The sequence below is a fragment of the Zingiber officinale genome, chromosome 4A, assembly GCF_018446385.1.
Source record: "Zingiber officinale cultivar Zhangliang chromosome 4A, Zo_v1.1, whole genome shotgun sequence".
Classification (NCBI taxonomy): domain Eukaryota; kingdom Viridiplantae; phylum Streptophyta; class Magnoliopsida; order Zingiberales; family Zingiberaceae; genus Zingiber; species Zingiber officinale.
The window spans coordinates 154,823,969-154,844,516 of record NC_055992.1 but is presented as its reverse complement, the minus strand read 5'-3'; the positions used below and the strand labels follow the sequence as shown (position 1 = coordinate 154,844,516).

The 20,548-nt window shown below is 37.5% G+C and overlaps 1 protein-coding gene across 1 annotated transcript; it reads left to right on the top strand.

Moving 5' to 3' along the window:
- Window positions 1–5,594: 5,594 nt before the first annotated feature.
- Window positions 5,595–19,520, top strand: LOC121971780 (uncharacterized membrane protein At1g16860-like). Its single transcript, XM_042523215.1, has 4 exons — window positions 5,595–6,337; window positions 7,632–7,787; window positions 17,998–18,209; window positions 18,997–19,520. Exons 1-4 carry the CDS (start codon window positions 5,636–5,638, stop codon window positions 19,187–19,189), a joined length of 1,263 nt encoding a protein of 420 aa, XP_042379149.1. The 5' UTR covers window positions 5,595–5,635; the 3' UTR covers window positions 19,190–19,520.
- The last annotated feature ends 1,028 nt before the right edge of the window (window positions 19,521–20,548 follow it).

The following is a 20,548-nucleotide window of genomic DNA, read 5'->3' as shown; positions in this document are numbered from 1 at the left end:
CTTGTTCTTTCCTCGAGCGGATATTTGGTCAACGACTGATGCTGCGAGTTCCTGCACTTGGCGCTTGACCAACGCCTGTTGCTATTGCTGCTCCACTATTTTTGCCGCTTGAACTTGTATTAGCATGTCAAGCTCCTCTTGCGCTAGCATCACCGTGGTGAATCGTCCAGCGTCCTCCATGTTCTCATTCGGATGCATGCTACGTTCCTACAGAGGGCGCCAAAATGATCCTGTCCGAAAGCGGGAAGGTGGAAGGCTGGGGATGTGACAGATTTGCTGACCGGCTGTAGACCTCGCTCCGCTCTGCAAAACAAGTAACGTCAGTGCCGAACCAGCGAACCAGAGAAGGGGTTCCAGGTGTTGGTCCTCCGACGCTCAAGTCAATTACCGAAATAGTGGAAGAAAGCGGAGTAATACTAACTCTAGCACAAACAATGAATAACACACACCTCCTCTGGTAATGAACCCCCAATTATATAGTCCTGGTGGACGACGTGCATGCTCCTCGAGGCGTGGGCACATTCTCTAATATGTCCTATAAAAGGACCTGTCAAGAAAGTACCTCTAACACCATACCTTAACAGGACATGCATATCCCTGACAAAACAATAGAAGCTTTTGTCATACGATCTGCCTGTTGTCTATGGTTGGTGTCAGCGGCATTATCTCCTAGAAGGATATCGAGGGATACGATAATGATCTCACTGCTTGGTCGAGTGGGGTAGTCGCTCCGTCGGGACACTTCCGTTCTGTTGACATTAACTACTCTTCCCTGCAGTGACTATGTAGTAGTGTACCCCTCCAATTCCGACAAGCCCTCCGGTCTCCTTGGCGTCCTGTTGCTCCACATTGCACATCTGATTATCTTATCATATCATCCCAAGCTGGATGGGTGGTCCGCTCGAACATGTCTGTCGTTGGTTGGGCATTGACTGCCCCGACCGACTGTTGCGATCGTCCTCCGTTCGACTCTTTGACACCTTGATGTTGACCATTTTAACTTTGACCACCACCTTGACAATTGATCCTGTGCCAGGTGTGCCTCCCTATATCGCCACATCAATGACTATTGTATGTCAATCGGAATTTCAATTGAGCATTTAGTTGCCTATGTGGTAAAAAAGGTGATTCACTCGCCCCAGCGCCCCAGCGCCCTAGCCAACCCATCCCTATGCCAACACGGAGGAGGAAAATCATGAGTGACTACTAACCATTAGTGCAAGTCGCCAAGACATGAGGGAGGGCATTCTCGGACGCGCCGAGTTTTGACCCCAAGACCTCATGTGACAACACCCTATGCCTCAACCATCGCATCACCCCGAGGGACAGCATTTAAATGCTTATGTCCATACACAAAATGGACTAGCAGAATCATTTACTAAACGATTGTAATTAATTGTTAGACCACTACTCATGAAAATAAAATGTTCATCTTCTGTTTGGGGTCATGTCATAATACATGCTACATCATTGATTCATGTAAGGCCAACAAATTATCACAAATACTCAGCGTTACAACTTGTCTATGGTTGAGAACTTGATATTTCTCACCTTCGAGTATTTAGTTTTGCAGTACAGATCCCTATCCTACCTACACAAAGAACCAAAATAGGTCTACAATACAGATTTGGGATTTACATAGGGATATGATTCACCATCCATTATTAGATATTAGGAACTTTTGACACAAGACTTGTTTACTGTAAGATTTTCATATTGCCACTTTGATGAAACGAATTTTCCATCGCTGGGGGAGGAAAGTTGCATCTTGAAGAACAATGAAAAAATTTATTAAAATGAAAAAACATTATCTCATTTTGATCTCTGCAACAATCAATGTGAGCAAGAAGTGAAAAGAATCATTCACCTGCAAATAATTACAAATCAATTGCCTGATACTTTTGTTAATATAAAAAATATGACAAAGCCATACATACAAGTAGAGAATACTCCAGTAAAAATCAATGTCCATGTAGGATCATCAATTACTGTACCTATAAATGTATCTAGAATATGCCAAAAGTGTGGTTGACCAATTGACTCAAAAGACACTATACTTCAAAAAAGAAAGATACAAGAAAAGGAAGAATCAAAAGCTCTAGAAGAAGCAATTCTAGATGATAAAGTCAGAGAAATCAATGAACCAGATGTGGATAGTAATGAGATTTCAATAAATTATTTGATGTCTTATAAAATATGAGATCGAAACAATACAACCATTGATAATATTTTCGTTCTCAATGTGGCCTTTGACATCATGCAAGGTAATGAAGATCCCGAATCACAATTTGTCAAAGATTATAAAAAAAGAAATAACTAGCCAAAATGGAAGGCGGTTATAAGACTAAATTAGAATCTTTAGATAAATGTAAAGTCTATAGGGTCTATAGTTCGAATATCTAAAGATGTAATCCTAGTAGGATATAATGAGTGTTTGTACAAAAAAAAAAAGGGGGCGGGGGGTAAAGTTATGAGATACAAAGACAAGACTTGTAACTCGAGTTCTCACATAGATATAGAATCGATTATGAGAAAACATTTTTATCTGTGATGGATGCCACTACTTTTCGATTTTTGATTAGTTTAGCTATATCAGAAAAATTGGGCATGCGACTTATAAATGTGGTCACTACATATCTATATGTTTCACTCGATAATGATATATACATGAAAATCCCTGAATGATTTAAACCACCAGAAGCAAGTGATGTAACCCGCAAGACCATGTTCTCAATAAAGTTGTAAAAATTATTATATGTATTAAAACAACCAGGGTGCATGCGGTACAATCATCTAAGTGAATACTTATTACAAGAAGGTTATACAGATAATACTATTTGTTCATTCATTTTACAAAAAAAATAAGACGGAAGAAAGTTTTACAATTGTGGCAATATATGTCAATGATCTAAATTTTATAGGGACTTTCGAAGAGCTTAACAAGACTACCAATTATTTCAAAAGTGAATTTGAGAGGAAAGATTTAGGAAAGATAAAATTTTATCTGGGATTGCAAATTAAACATTTAACAGAAGTAATATTTGTTCATCAATTCTCACACACACACACACACACACACAAAATTAAAGTGCTTTTATAGGGATGATGCACATCTATTGCCTTCACCAATATTTATTCTATCGCTTGATATTAAAAAAGAGATATTTTTTATCCACTCAAAGATGGAGAAAATATTATTAGTCCAGAACTATCCCATCTTAGTGTAATTGATGCATTATCATATCTTACCAATTACACTTGTCCAAATATTACATTTTCTGTTAACCTTCTACCAGATGTAATTCTTCTCCAACAAAACATTGGAATAATGTTAAACACATATTTCATTATCTTCATAGTATAATAGACATAAAATTATTTTATTCAATAAGATTAAATTTATCTTTAATAAGATATATAAATATAAGTTATCTTTCAAATTCACAAACGCTAGATCTCAAATAAGTTGTGTTTACATAAAGAAGCATTGCTACATCATGAAAGTTATCAAAACAAGTTTTAAATCACTTCGAAGTCATTGCAACGTACACAGTTGAAAATGTATATAACTGAGATCTATAACTATAAATATTTAAGAATTATACGGACTAACAACAACTAAAAGAAGACTTTATTGAGGATAGAATAAAATATATTTTATTAAAATTCTTCTGATACAATTTAGTTAATTTATTCATAAAAGTATTACTGATATCAATATTTAATGTGATGATTTGCTCGTCCTTAATGTCCCCGTCAACTCATCCCTAGTCAATACGGAGGAGATAAATCACGAGTGACTGCTAGTCATTAGTACAAATGACCAAGACATAGAGGAGGTTATGCTCAATCACACAGAGTTTCGACCCAAGAGCTCATATGACAATATCTCATATTTTAATCATCGCACCACCCTGAGGGGACACTGATATCAATATTCAAGAAATTAGTGAACAAGGTAAAAATACATCAAATAAAGAATAAAATCAGGGGAATATTTACTGCGGTAAGGGAGGATGTAAAGGGAGTGAAGGCGGCGGAATCCACCGAGAGCGAGTACCACCACGAAGCAGAGCTGCTGCTGGGCGCAGGGCACCTTGACCCAGTCGCGGGTGCACACCGCCTCTCATATCCCCTCGTCCTCTGTCTCCGCCGGCTCACGCAGACGGCCTCCTCAGAGTCCAAGCGTCTGCCCGCTTGAGCACCTCGAGCACCATGTCCTCCTCGAGCTCCGCCACGGTCGCTCCCTCCGCCTCTGGAGACACCAGAACCCACCGCTCTCCTCCTGAAGAACAAGTTCGCCGTTGCCGGAAACCTCGATCGAAGGCCTCTTCATCGTTCCTCTGCTAGTCTGCTTCGATTGATTGCGACTAACCGGCGAATCAGGTTTAGTCGGCGTAAACCGATAACACGAGGCAACTATTTTTATTTTTTTTTAAAAAAATCATGTCATGCAATCTCCGGGATCTTGTTGGCAAAGCCAAACTTCGACGCCTAGTCTCTACTCAATTTCGTACCCACTAAAAAAAGGACGCATTGACATGTGGGTCATCAGCCGGGTCCACGTACAACCCATTAGCGAGAGAGGTGCGTTAACTGATTCGTCGACGGGAACAAAATCCATAATTTTGTAATCGTTCCAATAATTGCAACAAAATCCAAAATTGACAGAGTAATTTATATAAAAGCTTAATTTCAATTTTTGTTTTGAAAAATTAAAAAATCCATTATTGTTATTGATCCTAATTCGTAACGCAAAATAAACGTGGTCGATTCGATGACGTCATCTGACGAAACTAGCAGTCGCTAAATTAGCAAGTTTCCTAAAAATCGAATTTCTTTTCAACTCCCCTCCAACCCAACCATTCCCTTGCATGCTAACACCACGTCGTCACATGCTACGTCACCGGAACCACTTTGCAGCCACTCAACGGAGGAGTAGACAAGCGTGTATCTTCCTCCGAGTCAGTCTTTAATTTAAAAATAATTGACATCTGCCGTCATCTCGGGTCGCTTTCACGCGTCGCTCCGCGTTGCACGTTTTTGTGCCACTGGCCCTCAAGTCCCCAGCAGCTGCCCTCCGTGGGCCCGCGGCGATCACTCCATCTCGTCCGTTCATCGCGGGGCGAGACGCTTCGTTGTCGTCGGTCGATTAATCAGGCAATCACGAGTCCACGTCGGGCCGTGTCGGCAGTGCATCTGTCGGTCCTCGCCCCATCGGATGGCCAGCACATCGCCACGTAATTGACCGATGACAGCGCCTTAGACGCATCGCCGTCGAGCCCTGCCGGCCCGGGCGGAGCCAAGGTCCCCCCTCTAGTGCGCCACGTGTTGTGGGCTCGCCGGGCCCACTCCCTGGCGTCCTCCACTAGATGGACTTCACCCAAGATGCACCCATTTATACAGCCAGTCTGGCACACAGTGTGCTCGGACGAACGTGGGTATTCGTTGGAGGCGTGCGTGTAGAATAACGAATGCTCGACTCATTCCGACGCCCCCGCGTCACGTGAAGATTGGCGTTCCGGGAAATGGACGGCTGAGATGGCTGGACAGGATGGTATAAGTGCTTCGTCTTCGTCTAGTTAAATGATTTCTTCCTCACTTCTTGTAGTGCGTTCACAGTGGCGCGAGGGAGATGTCGGTGCGGAGGACCACGCACCAGCTAAGCAGCGGGATGATCGTCTCCGGCCCGCCGGAGCCACAGAAGGAGCGGGCACCGGCCGTGGGGTCGAGGGCGGCGCCCTACACCGGTGGGGACGTCCGCAAGTCCGGCGAGCTCGGCAAGATGTTCGACATTCCCGCGGTGGGAGATCCCGGCGGAGGATCGTCCAGGTCAGTGTCCAAGTCCCACTCGGGGCCGATCGTTCGGTCGGCTTCCTCCTCTGGATCCGGTCCGGTGCCTCCGCGGAAGACCTCTGGCCCGCTCGCGCAAATCCCCCCGACAGGGCTGATCACCTCGGGGCCCGCGCGTTCGTCCGGCGGGCAGACAGATCAGTCGCCGCTGCCTACGAGGAGGAAGAAGATGGAGGCCAGGTATGGCGGAGCGGTGACTGCGGTGGAGGAGGAGGAGTTCGCGTTTGGTTTGTCGCGGGGTTGGAGATGGGTGCTGGTGGCGGTTTTCGTGGCGGGATTTGCTGCGGGTGCATTCGTGTGGGTAGCGGTGGGGCGATCAGTGATTCTGATTGGGGTGGCAGCGGTAGCGGCGCCGGTGGCGGTGGTGGCGATGTGGAATTGGACGAGGGGCAGGGAAGAAGTGAAACGATTTTGGCAGTTCTACCCAAATACTTCTATAGACATTAGAAATCTCCAAATTGGGAAGTTGGTTAAAATCACTGGGGTATTCCTTTCCTCTCGAAGCTTTCATTGCAACTTTTTTTTTCCTTCTTTTTCTCGCTGCTTTGTTTTATTCTTTCTTGTTGCTTTATGAGGATGAAAAATCTTACTTTAAATGAGCTACGACACTAGCTAATAAAGAATTTTCTAAGTTTGATAAGATATTATTGTCTTGCTAATTCTGAAAGGCTGATTGAGGCACCAGAAAGCCATGCATCTCATTTATTTAACTATTTTTACGAATTTGGAGTCAGATTTTTTCCCCCTCTATGAAATTAGGCAATAAATTGAAACTAGTTTTCAAGGCACGACAATTTCAGAAAATGTTGACTAACAATAGAATTAACTATGAAATACGTGAATGCATGATAATTTCTTAAGAGAATGAACACACTATTTGACCATTCGATTCGCTGATGGCTTGCCGGCATACCTTTCTTATGCATGTAATTTATGCTTTTTTGATGATGAATATCTATTTCCAGAAAGTTACATACTTGGGAGAACTAAGCTTTTTTATGCTTTTAGTCGCATAAGAAGAAAAAAAGAACTTTTTGGCCTAATTTTTGACTCGGAAACTGGTCACTATGTTAGACACCTTCATCTTTGTAATGACCTAAAACTTTCCCATTTGTGCTAAAATCTCTGAACTTAATATGCATATAATTCTTGTGTTTTTTTTTTTCTAAACAATGCATACTATTATTTTATATATGTTGTGTTTAGGTGAAAGCTAAATTACATGCTTCTTGAATGCTTTTCTCAGGAGTTGCAATTACTAGTATTAAAACCGGCATTTGTTGTTTTATTTGATTAAAAAAATTATTTCTTCAACATGTTAGGAGGGAAGTTCTCTCTGTATGGTGGGGGCATAATAACTAGTTTCCTTATTTATTTCTGGAAAAATTAATTGCCTTGCAATTTTATGTTAATTCAGACAATGACCCTTTAGAATTAGTTGTTATTTCAAGCTGTAGACAACTTAGTATAATACTTCAACAAGAGTTTCGTCAACATATTTCTTGTTTTCTTTGCTAAGTGGATACAAGTAACTGAATTTTTACTGGATCTCTCAAATAAGCTTAGGATGATATTGCTGTTGGAATTCGAAATATTCTCTGTTGCTTTTTACCATTCCATATGTGTTTTTATTGTTGATTGATACTTTATTAAGCATTGTTGCAAAGGTGACACATGGTACATGCGAGGTGTTCAAGTTATTGAAAGCAATATGGTTAGTTTGACTTTGAGGGATATTGACTGTTTTCAGTTGTTTCCTGTTTTTGTCTTTTGTGCAGCATGTCACTTGTGGAAGCATCCCTCTTGAGTCATCTTATCAAAATATCCCCAGGTGTATATATGCATCTACTGAGCTGCACGAGAATAGAGGATGGAGTGGATTTACTACTAATCCTGCTCATAATTGCTCCACATGGAGACTCAAATATGTTGAGGTTAGACTTTGATTTGGTTTTTAAATGACTAATCAAGTCATCTTAGCTATGATTGTCCCTTCCTGCACTTCTATGTAATTATTACACACTACACAAATCTGAAATGAAATGACAGATTTTCCTTAGAGCAACATTCATCTTAGCTTCACTTGTCACGACCTATAGCATCATCACCTAGACGGTTACAAATTTTAAAATTATAAACCTCTATTTTAAAATTTGAAATCTAATGCAGATGCCTAAAATAGCTTTAACCTTGATCTAAGCCTTTGGAAGCTTTGGGCAACCTTAGCACTCTATCCAAGGAGAAATAGAAATATTTTGGTGCAACCTTTTCAAGTCAAAGCTCTCTAAGAGCTTGTATAAGAAAATAGAGTTCCCAGGGCATAGCACAGCTGGGGGCGCATGGTTTCATGGCCGAGAGGTCCAGGGTTCGATCCTCGGGGTGTCATTGCTTGGAGTTAGCGTCCCGGCTATGTGCTTTCAGCTGTGTACCTGCATTTACCTCCCTCCATATTTGTGGGACCGACTCTAGGGGGGCCGTTGATGTGGCGGTTCCACACATTTTTTTTTTGTATAAGAAAATAGAAATATATCCCTGCAATTCGCCATCAACCAACTGGGAATCCCTAGTTTATTGCTTGAACAAATGTTACATTGGACAACCAACGACGATATCAATTGACTATTGCTCAAACCCTTACATTCAGTTGACTACTTGGTCAACTAACATGCTCTTATTGATTGAATTCCTCTCAGTTTATTGAATTCAGTCAGTGACCCTCCTTCTGTTGACTTCTTTGTAAACCTACAGAAAGTTTTAGGACCAAGCTAAATCATAGAATATAATTTAGGACCGATAATTTCTCGGTTGAAGATTTCAAATCAATTTATTACCACCTAGTTGTCTACCTCTACCTAGCTGAATATGTTATTTCCAATGATGTTGCATAAATACATAAACTTCAATGTTACATTTGTTGGTAATGGGAATGTGCAAACGTGGGTTTGCCCATGATACACACGTTACCCATATATAATAAGGGGAAATTACCATTATACCCCTAGGGGATTCCCATTATATATATATGTCCAAGTCATTAATTAAAGAGGTATGTGAGAGGCAGAGAGACAAGAAGAACGTTCAAGCAAGAGGCAGAATTTGGTTCGTGGATTTGTGAAAGTCTTTCCGATTCTATGATCGCTCTTCCGACAACGAGCAAGCACGAAATTTGTTCTTTGTCTTCAAGAGATTGCTTTGTTTCGGGAGATCATCGTAAGTTTTTACAGTTTAAAAATTTCGGTATTCTTTATTTTCATACTTTAGTATCTACATTGGTATCAGAGCATAGATTGTAAAAGCATGAAAGTTATCTGAGTATGTCTTCTTGGCCCTTGTTTGCTGTCACTAAGTATGACGAATGGAGTTTGTCTCCGTCGTGTTCTGTCTCCGTGGTTTCTATTGATGGCAGGTGAGATCGTGACTATGTCGCGATCTGCCACCATTGTCGGACACTAGGAAATACTAGTCGTCGCGGAGGTCCCGAGCCGCGAAGGAAGAGAAAGATGGCTTCCTCATAAACCCATGTCGGTCGTGCGTCAAGGGCATTCACTGGAAAAACACGACTGTGTGTCGGGAATTTTCCTTGAGCCGACGGCATCGCGAGCAATCATTAAGAGAGCATACTCCTGTGTCCGACGACCACATCACGACGGGAACGAGCATTTGCCGGCTGCTCACGTAGGTGGAGATCGTGGCGGCATGGGTGACGGGCGTGACGAAAAAAAAAACAAACGGCGCTGTGTGGATGTTTTGAAAAAAAACCCAAATGCATATTAGGTTTAGAACATTTGGCAACAACAATAAAAACAATATAATATATTGTTTTTACTATGACAAAAAATGTTAGAGTAGTTTTTTTTTTTGCATGTTATTAATTAAAATTGGGATTATTGGTTCACTGTTTAATTAATTAGGTTGGGTTTTAACCAATTTGGTTTCACTTAAAAAAATATCTGGTTCATTGAACCAACCAACCAGGTTGGTTTAACGAGACTAGTTGGTTCAATTAGGCCCCGGTCTGATGCAAACCATTAGTTAGTTTAACCAAACTAGTTTGATCCAAACTATAATCAATTTGCATTGATTTGATTAAATGGGCTTAGACAAGAACAACATAGGTAAGACATCCCAGCCCTATTAGATTAGTTCTAATGAGGACAATAGACCGAGCTCAGGATCGGGATTCCCAATCGACCGGTCCACTGTGTCGGTCCAGTGAGTCCACTGGAGCTCTTCAAAATAAGAACATTAGTTTTTCTTATTTACTTATGAATTCTGTATATTTTTTATGCATATGTATGAATTGAAAAGAATCAATTTTATTATTGGTTTGCCAGTTTTATACTGACATTATTATCTTTCAATTCTAGATGCCACGGATGATTTGCACGATGACTCGTCGTGATGTGCGACGGAATGAGCTATGGGAGGAGATTCAAGAGATTGATTATGCCCCATTTCATGGAGTCAGATGGTATATTGGACGACTTGATCGATTGTTCTAGAAACTCAAAAAGGAAGAGTTCCCATCCTCGATAATTACAGGATTTGGGCTTTGATTCGTTTACTGTGGGGGAATCCATAGGTGGTAGCACACCATATATGGTGGCTCTCCGAAGGGCGAATTTCATATGCACAGTTGTATGTGGAACTATTTCACCATGAGTTCCCATAGGAGGATCTTGAAGAATCTGAGGATGATTCTGAAGAATTTGAGGAGGATCTTGAAGAATCCAAGGATGATCCTGAAGAATTTGAGGAGAATCTTGAAGAATATGTGGATCCAGAGGAAGATCTTGAAGAATTTGAGGAGGATCAGAGGAAGATCCTAAAGAATTTGAGAAGGATCTAGAGGAGAATCCTGAAGAATCTGAGCAGGATTATGAAGAAGGTTCAATGATAGACCAAATTGAAAATCCTGAAGTTGGTCTACCTGAGACTGCCTCAAATGAGTCCAGGTTGAAAGGGATTGAGTTGACCACTACACTGTGTTTGTTCTAGTGGGAGTGGTGTTAGTCTATCTAATTTATTATAGTTCTATTATTGTTACTGTCGTTATGTACGAATAGTATTAGTCCATTTAATTTTTGAGTCGTGTAATAATTTCTGTTGTTATGTACGAACAGAGTTATTTTATGAAAAGTTACGTGTTAACGAACTTGAAAATGATTAATTCATGTTTACTTTAATGATTTGTTCATTCAATGATTAGTTCATTTGTTAGGGATGTGTATAATAGTATTAATCAATGTTGATTTGATTGGTCATACGAATGATGAGTGGAAACATAGTTACCATTTCATTTTGTACATTGAGTTAATCAAAAATTACATGCATATGAATTACACTGAATACTAAATAATGTGTTTATTTATGTTAGATCATGATAATTAAAAATATCATAGCTGAACTCAATAAGGGAGAGAAACTTAATGGGGATAATTACAAGATATGACACCTCAGGATATAATATATTTTTGAGGATCAAGAAGTTATAGAGATTGTTCATTAGTTTATGGAAGAACCTGCAGATGATTCTAGAGTACAACATAAATGTGATCTTGATGCCTATAAGGCATGGAAGAAAAAAAACTCTACTGCTAAGAGTATATTGATTAGTTTTATGCTAGATGACTTGGTTTTTTAATATGAGCCATTTCCATCAGCTTCATACTGTCGGGGTAACCCTTAGAGAGAAGTACAGCGGAATTAGTTTAAGCAAGTTTCGTTGGCACAATAAAGTTTGGTAGCTACAAAAAGCATCCGAATGTTACCATGGTCCAATGTCTTAGGGAAATGGCTAATACGATTCGAGAGCTAAAAATTATTGGTCATTGTTGACTGATGAACAATAGGTTCAAGCAGTAATTCGTTCTCTTCCTAATTCTCGAAAAACAATGAAACAGAATCTTACATACTGTGAGAGTATCAAGACTTTTATTGATGTCTCATGCTATGTTGAACTTGAGGCGGAGAGAATTGAATCCATAAGGATTTCTGGACAAGCTTTTGTATTTGAAGATTTTGTTGGAGCATCCGGATCCAAAAATAAAAGGAATTGGCTCTATAAAAAAAGGGAAAGGGAAAAGATGCTGGTGTTATTGTTAGGCAAGACTCAATCAAGAAGTAAGGAAAGAAGTATGAAAAGAAACCTAAAAGCATTTGCTATAACTATGGCAAGAAGGACCATTTTGTTTGAGATTGTACTCAGCCGAAAAAGGTAGATCTATATTTAACTTCTTTTCATGAATATTATGTTGTTAGTTCAATATTGTTAGTTGATTCTTATCCTTTGTGGATTATAGATTTAGGAGTAATGAACCATGTAGCTCGTGATCGAGCTATATACGTGGAGTACCTTCAGGTATCGGCTGACAACAAATGAATATATGTAGGAAACAATACAAGGATTAAAGTCAAAGGAGTTGGCACTTGCAAACTCAACCAGTGGACATACCTTGTTTCTACATGATGCCCTTTATGCTCCTGAGATTTGACGAAATTTGATTTCCGTTACTAGTCTTCTTGATTTGGGTTATTGCATAAACTTTTTTAGTCAATGTGTGAAACTTCGTATTAACTGTGTTAATTGGATGTGATTATGTAACAAATACTTTCATGGTTCTTGATGTAGAACCGGATATTAATTATGATATTAATGATTGTTTTTCAAATATTACTCTTACTAGTGATGTTGATATTAATGATGAAGTTTGACATGCTAGATTAGGACATATTGCACCAGAATGAATAAATAGATTAGCTAAAGAGGCTCTGTTAGACACTCATGCTAGATTAACTTGCCTATACGTGAGTATTGTCTTGTTGGAAAAATAATTAGGAATCATTTGGTAAGGCTATTTGAGCTAAATCACCATTGCAATTAATTCATTCGAATATTTATGGTCTGATGAATGTGAATGTTAGACATGAAGGTTCCTATTTCATTATATTTATTGATAACTTCATACATTTCGGTCATGTGTATTTGATTTCTCATAAATTTGAAGCATTAGATTGTTTCAAACGTTATTTGAACGAAGTTGAGAATTAATTGGAACGTAAGATTAAAACTTTACGCACTGACCGTGGAGGTGAATATTTGTCTGATCAGTTTAAGACAATGTGTAATGATAAAGAGATTATTAGACAACTAACTATCCCCGGAACTCTACAGTAAAATATGATTGCTGAAAGAAGAAATCAAACTCTTCTAGATATGGTTAGGTCTATGATAACTTAAGCTAATTTGCTAATTTTCTATTGGGGAGATATGTTATTAGCTATAACCTATATATTTAATGGAGTGCCTTCTAAATCTGTTCCATCTACTCCATATGAACATTGGACACGGAGAAAACAGACCATGGGAGTCAGCTGCCTATATTCATGAAAAGACTCACAAATATGGAAAATTAGGACCCAGATATAAGAAGTGTATCTTCATAAGGTATTCTGATACTTCTAAGAGTTATGCTTTTATTTGTGAGCAACAAGATAAAACCATCTCTGAAATAGTGTTAAGAGATACCACTTTTTTTGAAATTGAGTTCCCAACAAGAGGTGAAGTTAATAAGATAATTCCTTTATTTGCAATAGAGGAAGAGGATAATGTTCCTTTATCAATAAATCAGGTATCACAAGAGATGCCTGAATCTAGTCAACCTAGTGGGAGTGATTTGTCGATGAATGAATTAGTTTATCAACCGTCAAACCTACGAAGTAGTTGTTAGATTATTCCTCGGAGAAGATTTGACATTGAGAATGAGATATTAATGATTCTCCCAGTTGATGATGAGGAACTTCGAACAACTAAGGAAACATTGAGATGCTTAGTTAGAGAAAAATGAAAAATTACAATGAATGAGGAAATGGAATCTATGAGAAAGAATCAAGTTTGGGATTTAGTCGATCTTCCTCTGGCCGAAGGACTATTGGGAATAAGTGAATTCTCAAAATTAAGAGAAAAGCAGATGAATCAATTAATCGATACAAAGCTCGACTGGTTGCAAAAGGATATACCCAAATGGAGGGTATTGATTTTGAAGAGTCATTTTCCCATGTTGTGAAGTTTGTGTCAATATGTGTCATCTTAACTATAGTAGCACATTATGACCTAGAATTACATCAGATGAATGTAAACCTTAATGGTAATCTTGACGAGAAAATCTATATGGTACGACTAGAAGATTATATTGCTGAAGACCAAGAGAATAAAGTATGTAGACTTAAAAAGTCTATATATAGGCTAAAGCAACCATCAAGACAATGAAACATAAGATTTAATGAAGTCATTTTATATTATGCTTTCAAAATGATCAATGAGGATCATTGTCATTGTGTTTACCTAAAAAATGAGAAAGCAAAGTTGATCATCTTATCATTATATGTTGATGATATGCTAATAGTTATAAATGACATTAAGTTTGTGATAGAAGTCAAATCATGACTTTCATCACAATTTGACATAATAGATATGGGAGAAGCTGAATACATCTTAGAAGTAAAGATAATTAGAAATCGATCGAAAAGACTTTTGGGTTTGTCTCAAGAGACTTATATCACTAAGATGCTACAACACTTTAATATGTCAGATTGCATCATTATATGTTGATGATATGCTAATAGTTATAAATGACATTAAGTTTGTGATAGAAGTCAAATCATGACTTTCATCACAATTTGACATAATAGATATGGGAGAAGCTGAATACATCTTAGAAGTAAAGATAATTAGAAATCGATCGAAAAGACTTTTGGGTTTGTCTTATATCACTAAGATGCTACAACACTTTAATATGTCAGATTGCAACATTGAATAGACACTTGTAGCGAGAGGTACTGTTCTGAGCAAAAGTATGTATCCCAAGATTCTTGATAAATAGCCAAAATGAAGAAAAAATCATATGCTAGTATCATTGGTAATTTGATGTACATTATATTGTGTACTCGTCTTGATATAAGCTATGCTGTTAGCTTAGTTAGTCGGCTCCAGTCCAATCTAGGATTGAGACACTGAAAAGCGGTGAAGAAAATATTTAGATATCTCAAGGGGACAACAAATTATTGTCTCTATTTCTAATGATATGAGATGAGCTTGAAGGGCTACATGACAGAAAATCCAAATCTGGTTATATCTTCTTTCTGAATGAATGGCGACGTCATCTCATGAAACAACAAGAATCGGACTTGTGTAGCCCTGTCGATAATGAAAGCTGAGTATATGGCTTGTGCAGGGGCTATGCAAGAAGCTGTTTGGTTGAGAAGGTTTCTGAAGCATTTGAAGATTGTTGAGAATAGTGGGAGTATTGTGATAGTCAAGTTGCTATAGCTTTTTCCAAGGATCCCAAATATCACAGTAAAGCCAAGCATATAGAAATTAAGTATAATTTTGTAAGAGATATTGTTGACAAGAAAAAGATAATTCTTGAGTATGTCCCTACACGTGCTATGCTTGTAGATCATTTTACTAAGTCATTAACTAAAGAGTCATTTCAAGGATATGTGAAGTCTTTGGACTTCGTAAAATGTAGCACTTTGTAAAGACAATTGGATATATGAAATGTCATGATTTATTTAGTGTAAATGTAAATGTCTTTGTTACATTTGAATAAAGTCTCGGTGAGCATGTTGGCAGATTGAGATTGGTCCACGTGGACAATCATCTTTATTTGTTAAGTATAAATAAAGGTAAGACTGTTACTTATGGGACAACTTATGTAGCTGTGAATAGAGACATACCCATAAGTTAAGGTCGACTTGATAATTGTGTCAAGATGAGATCATTTATGTGTTAATAATGATCGAAGTAAATGCACCCACCATTTATTGAACCTGCTGAAGAATAGATTTAAATTCATATGTTGAATTCAGGATTATAGATTAAGTATATCTAGATCAAAATCAGTACGATGTTAAATTTGAAAAAAAACATGCATTCTTGTTAGTAAAAAGAATAATATCGTAGCATGTGATTCATACCATATGTGCTACTGCGACAATAAGGGTAGTAGGAGAATGGATCTCTGCTTCTCAATTATGTGAGACTCTTGAGATTATAAGTTAATTTCAGTTTTACCCTATGTGACTATTTAGTTGTTTACTTGAAGTTCTAATCAGTGATTGCTACTTTAACATGTAACACTATGGATGATTCGGTCTATGAAGCATAACTTGGAAAGGGGTCGATTAGAATGAATAAATTCTAGCTAAAAAGAAAGATTAAGATAGATTTACATCTTTGACATTTATTCACTCGTCAACCAATATATTTTTCGTTGAGTACACAAAATGTAATTGTGAATAATTGTTTTAATTATAGATATGGGATATGCTCTCGGCATAATTGTCGTTATAAGGGATTAGAGATGTTCATACTAATGTAAATGCTTTAATATGGGGTAAGGGCAATATATAGATGTCTCTGATTCATTTAGAAGAGCGGCTAAGTAAAGTGTAACAACTTTATTAGCATTGATCACTTAAAGAGTGACTATCTAAGGTGTAACAATCTTCTTAGCATCAATTGCTCGGTATGCTTGTTGTCACACAAACTATTTTCCCTAATGTATGAAATGGATGTTCTTGTATAGTATTTGTGACTTGATTCTTGTATAGTCTTTGTGACTTAATTCTATTTAGTCTTTGTGACTATCAGCCTTGGTGACTTGACTTGGACGAGTGGGAGATGTTGGTAATGGGAACGTGCAAACGTGGGTTTGTCCATGATACGCACATTACCCACATAATAGGGGAAAATTACCATTATACCCTTAGGGGATTCCCATTATATATATGCGTCTAAGTCATTCATCAAAGAGGTATGTGAAAGAGGCAGAGAGACAAGAAGAACGCCTAAGCAAGAGGAGGGATTTGATTCATGGATTTGTGAAGGGCTTTCCGATTTTGTGATTATTTTTCCGACAACGAGCAAGCACGAAATTTATTCTTCGTCTTCAAGAGATTGCTTTGCTTCGGAGATCAATGTAAGTTTTTACAGATTAAGAATTTCGGTATTCTTTATTTTTATGCTTTGGTATCTACCACATTTCACTCATCTCACTGTCTTATGCCTTTAGGCCTTCTTTTGTCCTAGATCAGATAAACCAAGCTTCTCAAGCATATTCCATATGATCTAATCTTCTATACCTTCTGAGTCCACATTGTACTAGGCCTCCGAGTCATTAGGCACACGATCTCCGTGATGGTATCCTCTACCACTCCTTGCTCTAAAGCATTCTTCATGTTCCTCTAAAGTTCCAAAACTGGTTCAAGGCCTTTGACCCATCAAACACAAACCATTCAACCAACCAACTCTACGAGCTCTATGTACACTGTGCCAAATCTCCACATGCATGTTTGTCCTCCACAGTTTCCAAATGTACCCGGTGACATCTTTGTTGTCCAGATCACTACAATTGTGAGAAATTTACGTCTCGTATGAAATTCCTGGTGTCACATTGTTGGAAGTCTGAAAAGTCAGCCTTAGGGTTTTGAGTTAGGAGTTTGTGTGGCACTACTGGGTTAGCTGGGCCTAACACTAATTTGATGACCAGAACCGAACCCAATATATACAGCTGGGGAACCTACTATAATTTCGGATGATGGGGCGACTCTAGTAGGATGTTGATGTCTTTGAAAGATTCACACAGAGAGACTGTCTTGTACTAGCTGAAGTTGACACAGCTGCCTTGTATCTTCCGGGTGCCCCAGTATCTTAAGAATTCTTCTTTTGTTTCTCCACATGCAACATCGGCATCACTCATTCAGTTGATGCCTTTTCTAAATAGAATCAACCATCAACTTAAACAGCACCAAGCATGGAACATCAGCCAACCACTCATGGAATTGATGTATTTCCTAAATAGCCTTCCATGCATCAATTAAATCAACATTGTGAAACTAGATTTGCAGTTGGTTCTAAATGAATATATTATAAATTAACTTCTCAAATGTTTGTAAGTGTAAATATAATTTATAAGCCAATATTGTAGTTTTTGTTCTCTATCCATGTGTTTCATTTGAGTGAGTGTTGTCTAGCTGACCTATGTTACTCTACTTCATATGCAACTTACTCTGGATGTTCTATCAATTTTAGTTCAATGTATAGGAAGTGCTATTTAGTTAACTGGCTTCTTATTTTGACAGAGGTATGTTGCAGATTTCTACATATCTGACCCAGACAGTGGAACACGGTTTCTTGTGAGAGCAGGAAACGGAGCTAGAGTGACTTCTTTCGTTAAGCCTGCCACTATTATTGAGATAAACAAAGAAAATAAAGATTTGTCTCCTGATTTTACAAGTTGGCTGACAGAACGCAATCTTCCAAGTGATGCTCGCATAATGCACCTTAAAGAAGGGTAAGTTTTGAACAATTTAAAATTTGATAAAGAAACTGTTCTGTTAGCTAGTAACTGCATCTGCAATCAGTTCTCTTGTGTCAACTAAACCTTTTTTTTAAAAGAAAAAACTTTTCAGAATCACTGAATTGCGAACCTTGTTGCTTTTCTGAATCGTGCTCTATCTTTTCTTGTTACTTCAAAATGTTTCTTTTGTCATGGCGATCACTATCAAATTATGTATGTCACAAATATTTGGGGCCACCTCAAAATGTTACACTATTAAGCCCTACGACAAGAATATCCAGTTGACAAACTTATCATTTTGATGGCATGATGTGTTCCCTTGCTTCAATTCTCACAGTTTCTTGCTCCGTCATATGATTATGCCATCATCTTAATTACTAGAACTTCTTGATCAATCTGAATGACAAGGGATAAAGCCAATGAACATGATTATTAGGAATTGGCAAAGCTTGTTTCGAAGTCCACTAGTTCACAGCCATTTTTCAACCATCCCGTCCTTGATTTCTGGTTTTGCAGATAAAATAATAAAGAGCATGATGGTCACCAAACTATTTGTTTGTATATCTGTATATTCAAATGATCTGAATATTATAGTGATTTAGTCTTAAATAAAGTTCAATAAAGTTAGCTTGAAAAGTCAAGACAGCTTCTTGATGATATTATGATCCATCTGTAACATTAAGAAGACAACATTGAAAGCAGCTCTCTTCTATTTGGTTAGATATCACTCCTTGTTTTCTCTAAAATTCATCATCATTCTACCTGATGAATGGCATGATAGGTTCATCAAGGAGGGCAACACCGCAAGTGTTATCGGTATCCTTCGGAAGCATGAAAATCTAATCATTATCGATCCACCTCCGGACGCCGTATCAACTGGTTGTCAGTGGAGAAGATTTTTCTTTCCAATGTCGGTCGACGGCCTTATCCTAATAGGTGATGAACGACCAGATGAAGTGATATACCAGGTGTAAATATTATAAAATTATTTCATACATCCTCTTGCATCAATAGGCAAGGAAGAGAATAATTGTGGCTGCTTTCAAAGTGTATCTTCTTTGTAGTGTCTTAACTTTTCAGTTTCAGTAGGTGTCTTTGGGCATCAAATTTAAGTTGAAGCAGTCGATATGTCTTATACATTGAGTAGTCAACTGAAGCAAGTATTAGATCTCTTGGTGTCCCTCGTTTAGTTAATTCTCAAGAACTGTTATAGCTAGTTTCTAGTCAAACTTGTGCATATTGTAATTAAAGATTATAGTGTACAAATGCACTTCTTAGCCAGTAATGTATCCTAGCTAGCAATAATGCTTCATGAGTAACAACATTTTCTAATCCAGTTAGACTCAACCTATACAGATCAACCGGTCGAACGCAAAGACAAAGGTGATATTCATAGTGCCAGGCTAACCAAATTCTGGAAGATGCAGACAGTAAGTTTGATTTTATTTCTAGAAGATGTGCCTTTTTATCTTTGTTTTTCAAATGCTCAAAACGCCTTTGATGATATGATTATGAATTATTCTTTGAAAGATCTTTTTAAGGTCTAAGTTTTACCATTTTGAAGGGCTATTGAATTGATGAGAGAGATGTTTTTGATTATTTTAAAATTGAATTTAGGCCATTTAGTTCTTCTTCTCTACATGAAATGAAACCAAATTTCTTTAAAAGTCCCTTTTTTTTTAAAAAAAAAAATAAGAAGAAGAATTGTTGTTTATTTCTTCATTTTGTCATCTTTAGGTTTATAAGGTGGGTCAGAGTTAAAAGTTTATTTTTATTATTTATTTCAATATAACACTTTTTTTAAAAAAATAGTTAAAATTAAAAAAAAAATTTGCTAATTTTTGACCAATATAAAAGACTATCAATTATTTTTTTAACTTTCAATAATATTCCAGTTAAGTTGAGATCTAGACTAATTTCTAAATATTTTAAACTACTAGTAAGACAAATTATATTTAATTTTATTATCATATTAATGATCAAGAGGTAAACACTCACACTAGAGAAATCGATTGCTCAACCTTCTCGACTAACAAAAATAGCATATATAAATAATTAGAATAAATTTGTAAAATATATATTTTTTAAAAATTTATATCTTATTTTGAGGTTATTTAATTATAAAAAATAAAATAATTTTTTTTTAAAAAAAATACGAACACATTGCCCTAGTGACTAGTGATACTCTATGTTTCGTAGGAAATTACTTGGTTCTCTCTCTATCTCTCTCTTTTTATTTTGAAAATAAAATTTCAAAATAAATAATTAATCAAATCAGCAACAGCAGGGCTGAAAAAGGAAGAATAAAAATAAAAAAAAAACTTTTCCTCACT

Bases quoted from the DNA above. Each gene is read 5' to 3' on its own strand.
- LOC121971780 (XM_042523215.1), top strand. From the start codon at position 5,636: ATGTCGGTGCGGAGGACCACGCACCAGCTAAGCAGCGGGATGATCGTC. The intron at 6,338-7,631 runs GTATTCCTTTCC...TCTTTTGTGCAG, and splicing joins AGTTGGTTAAAATCACTGGG to CATGTCACTTGTGGAAGCAT. The intron at 18,210-18,996 runs GTAAGTTTTGAA...ATGGCATGATAG, and splicing joins ATAATGCACCTTAAAGAAGG to GTTCATCAAGGAGGGCAACA.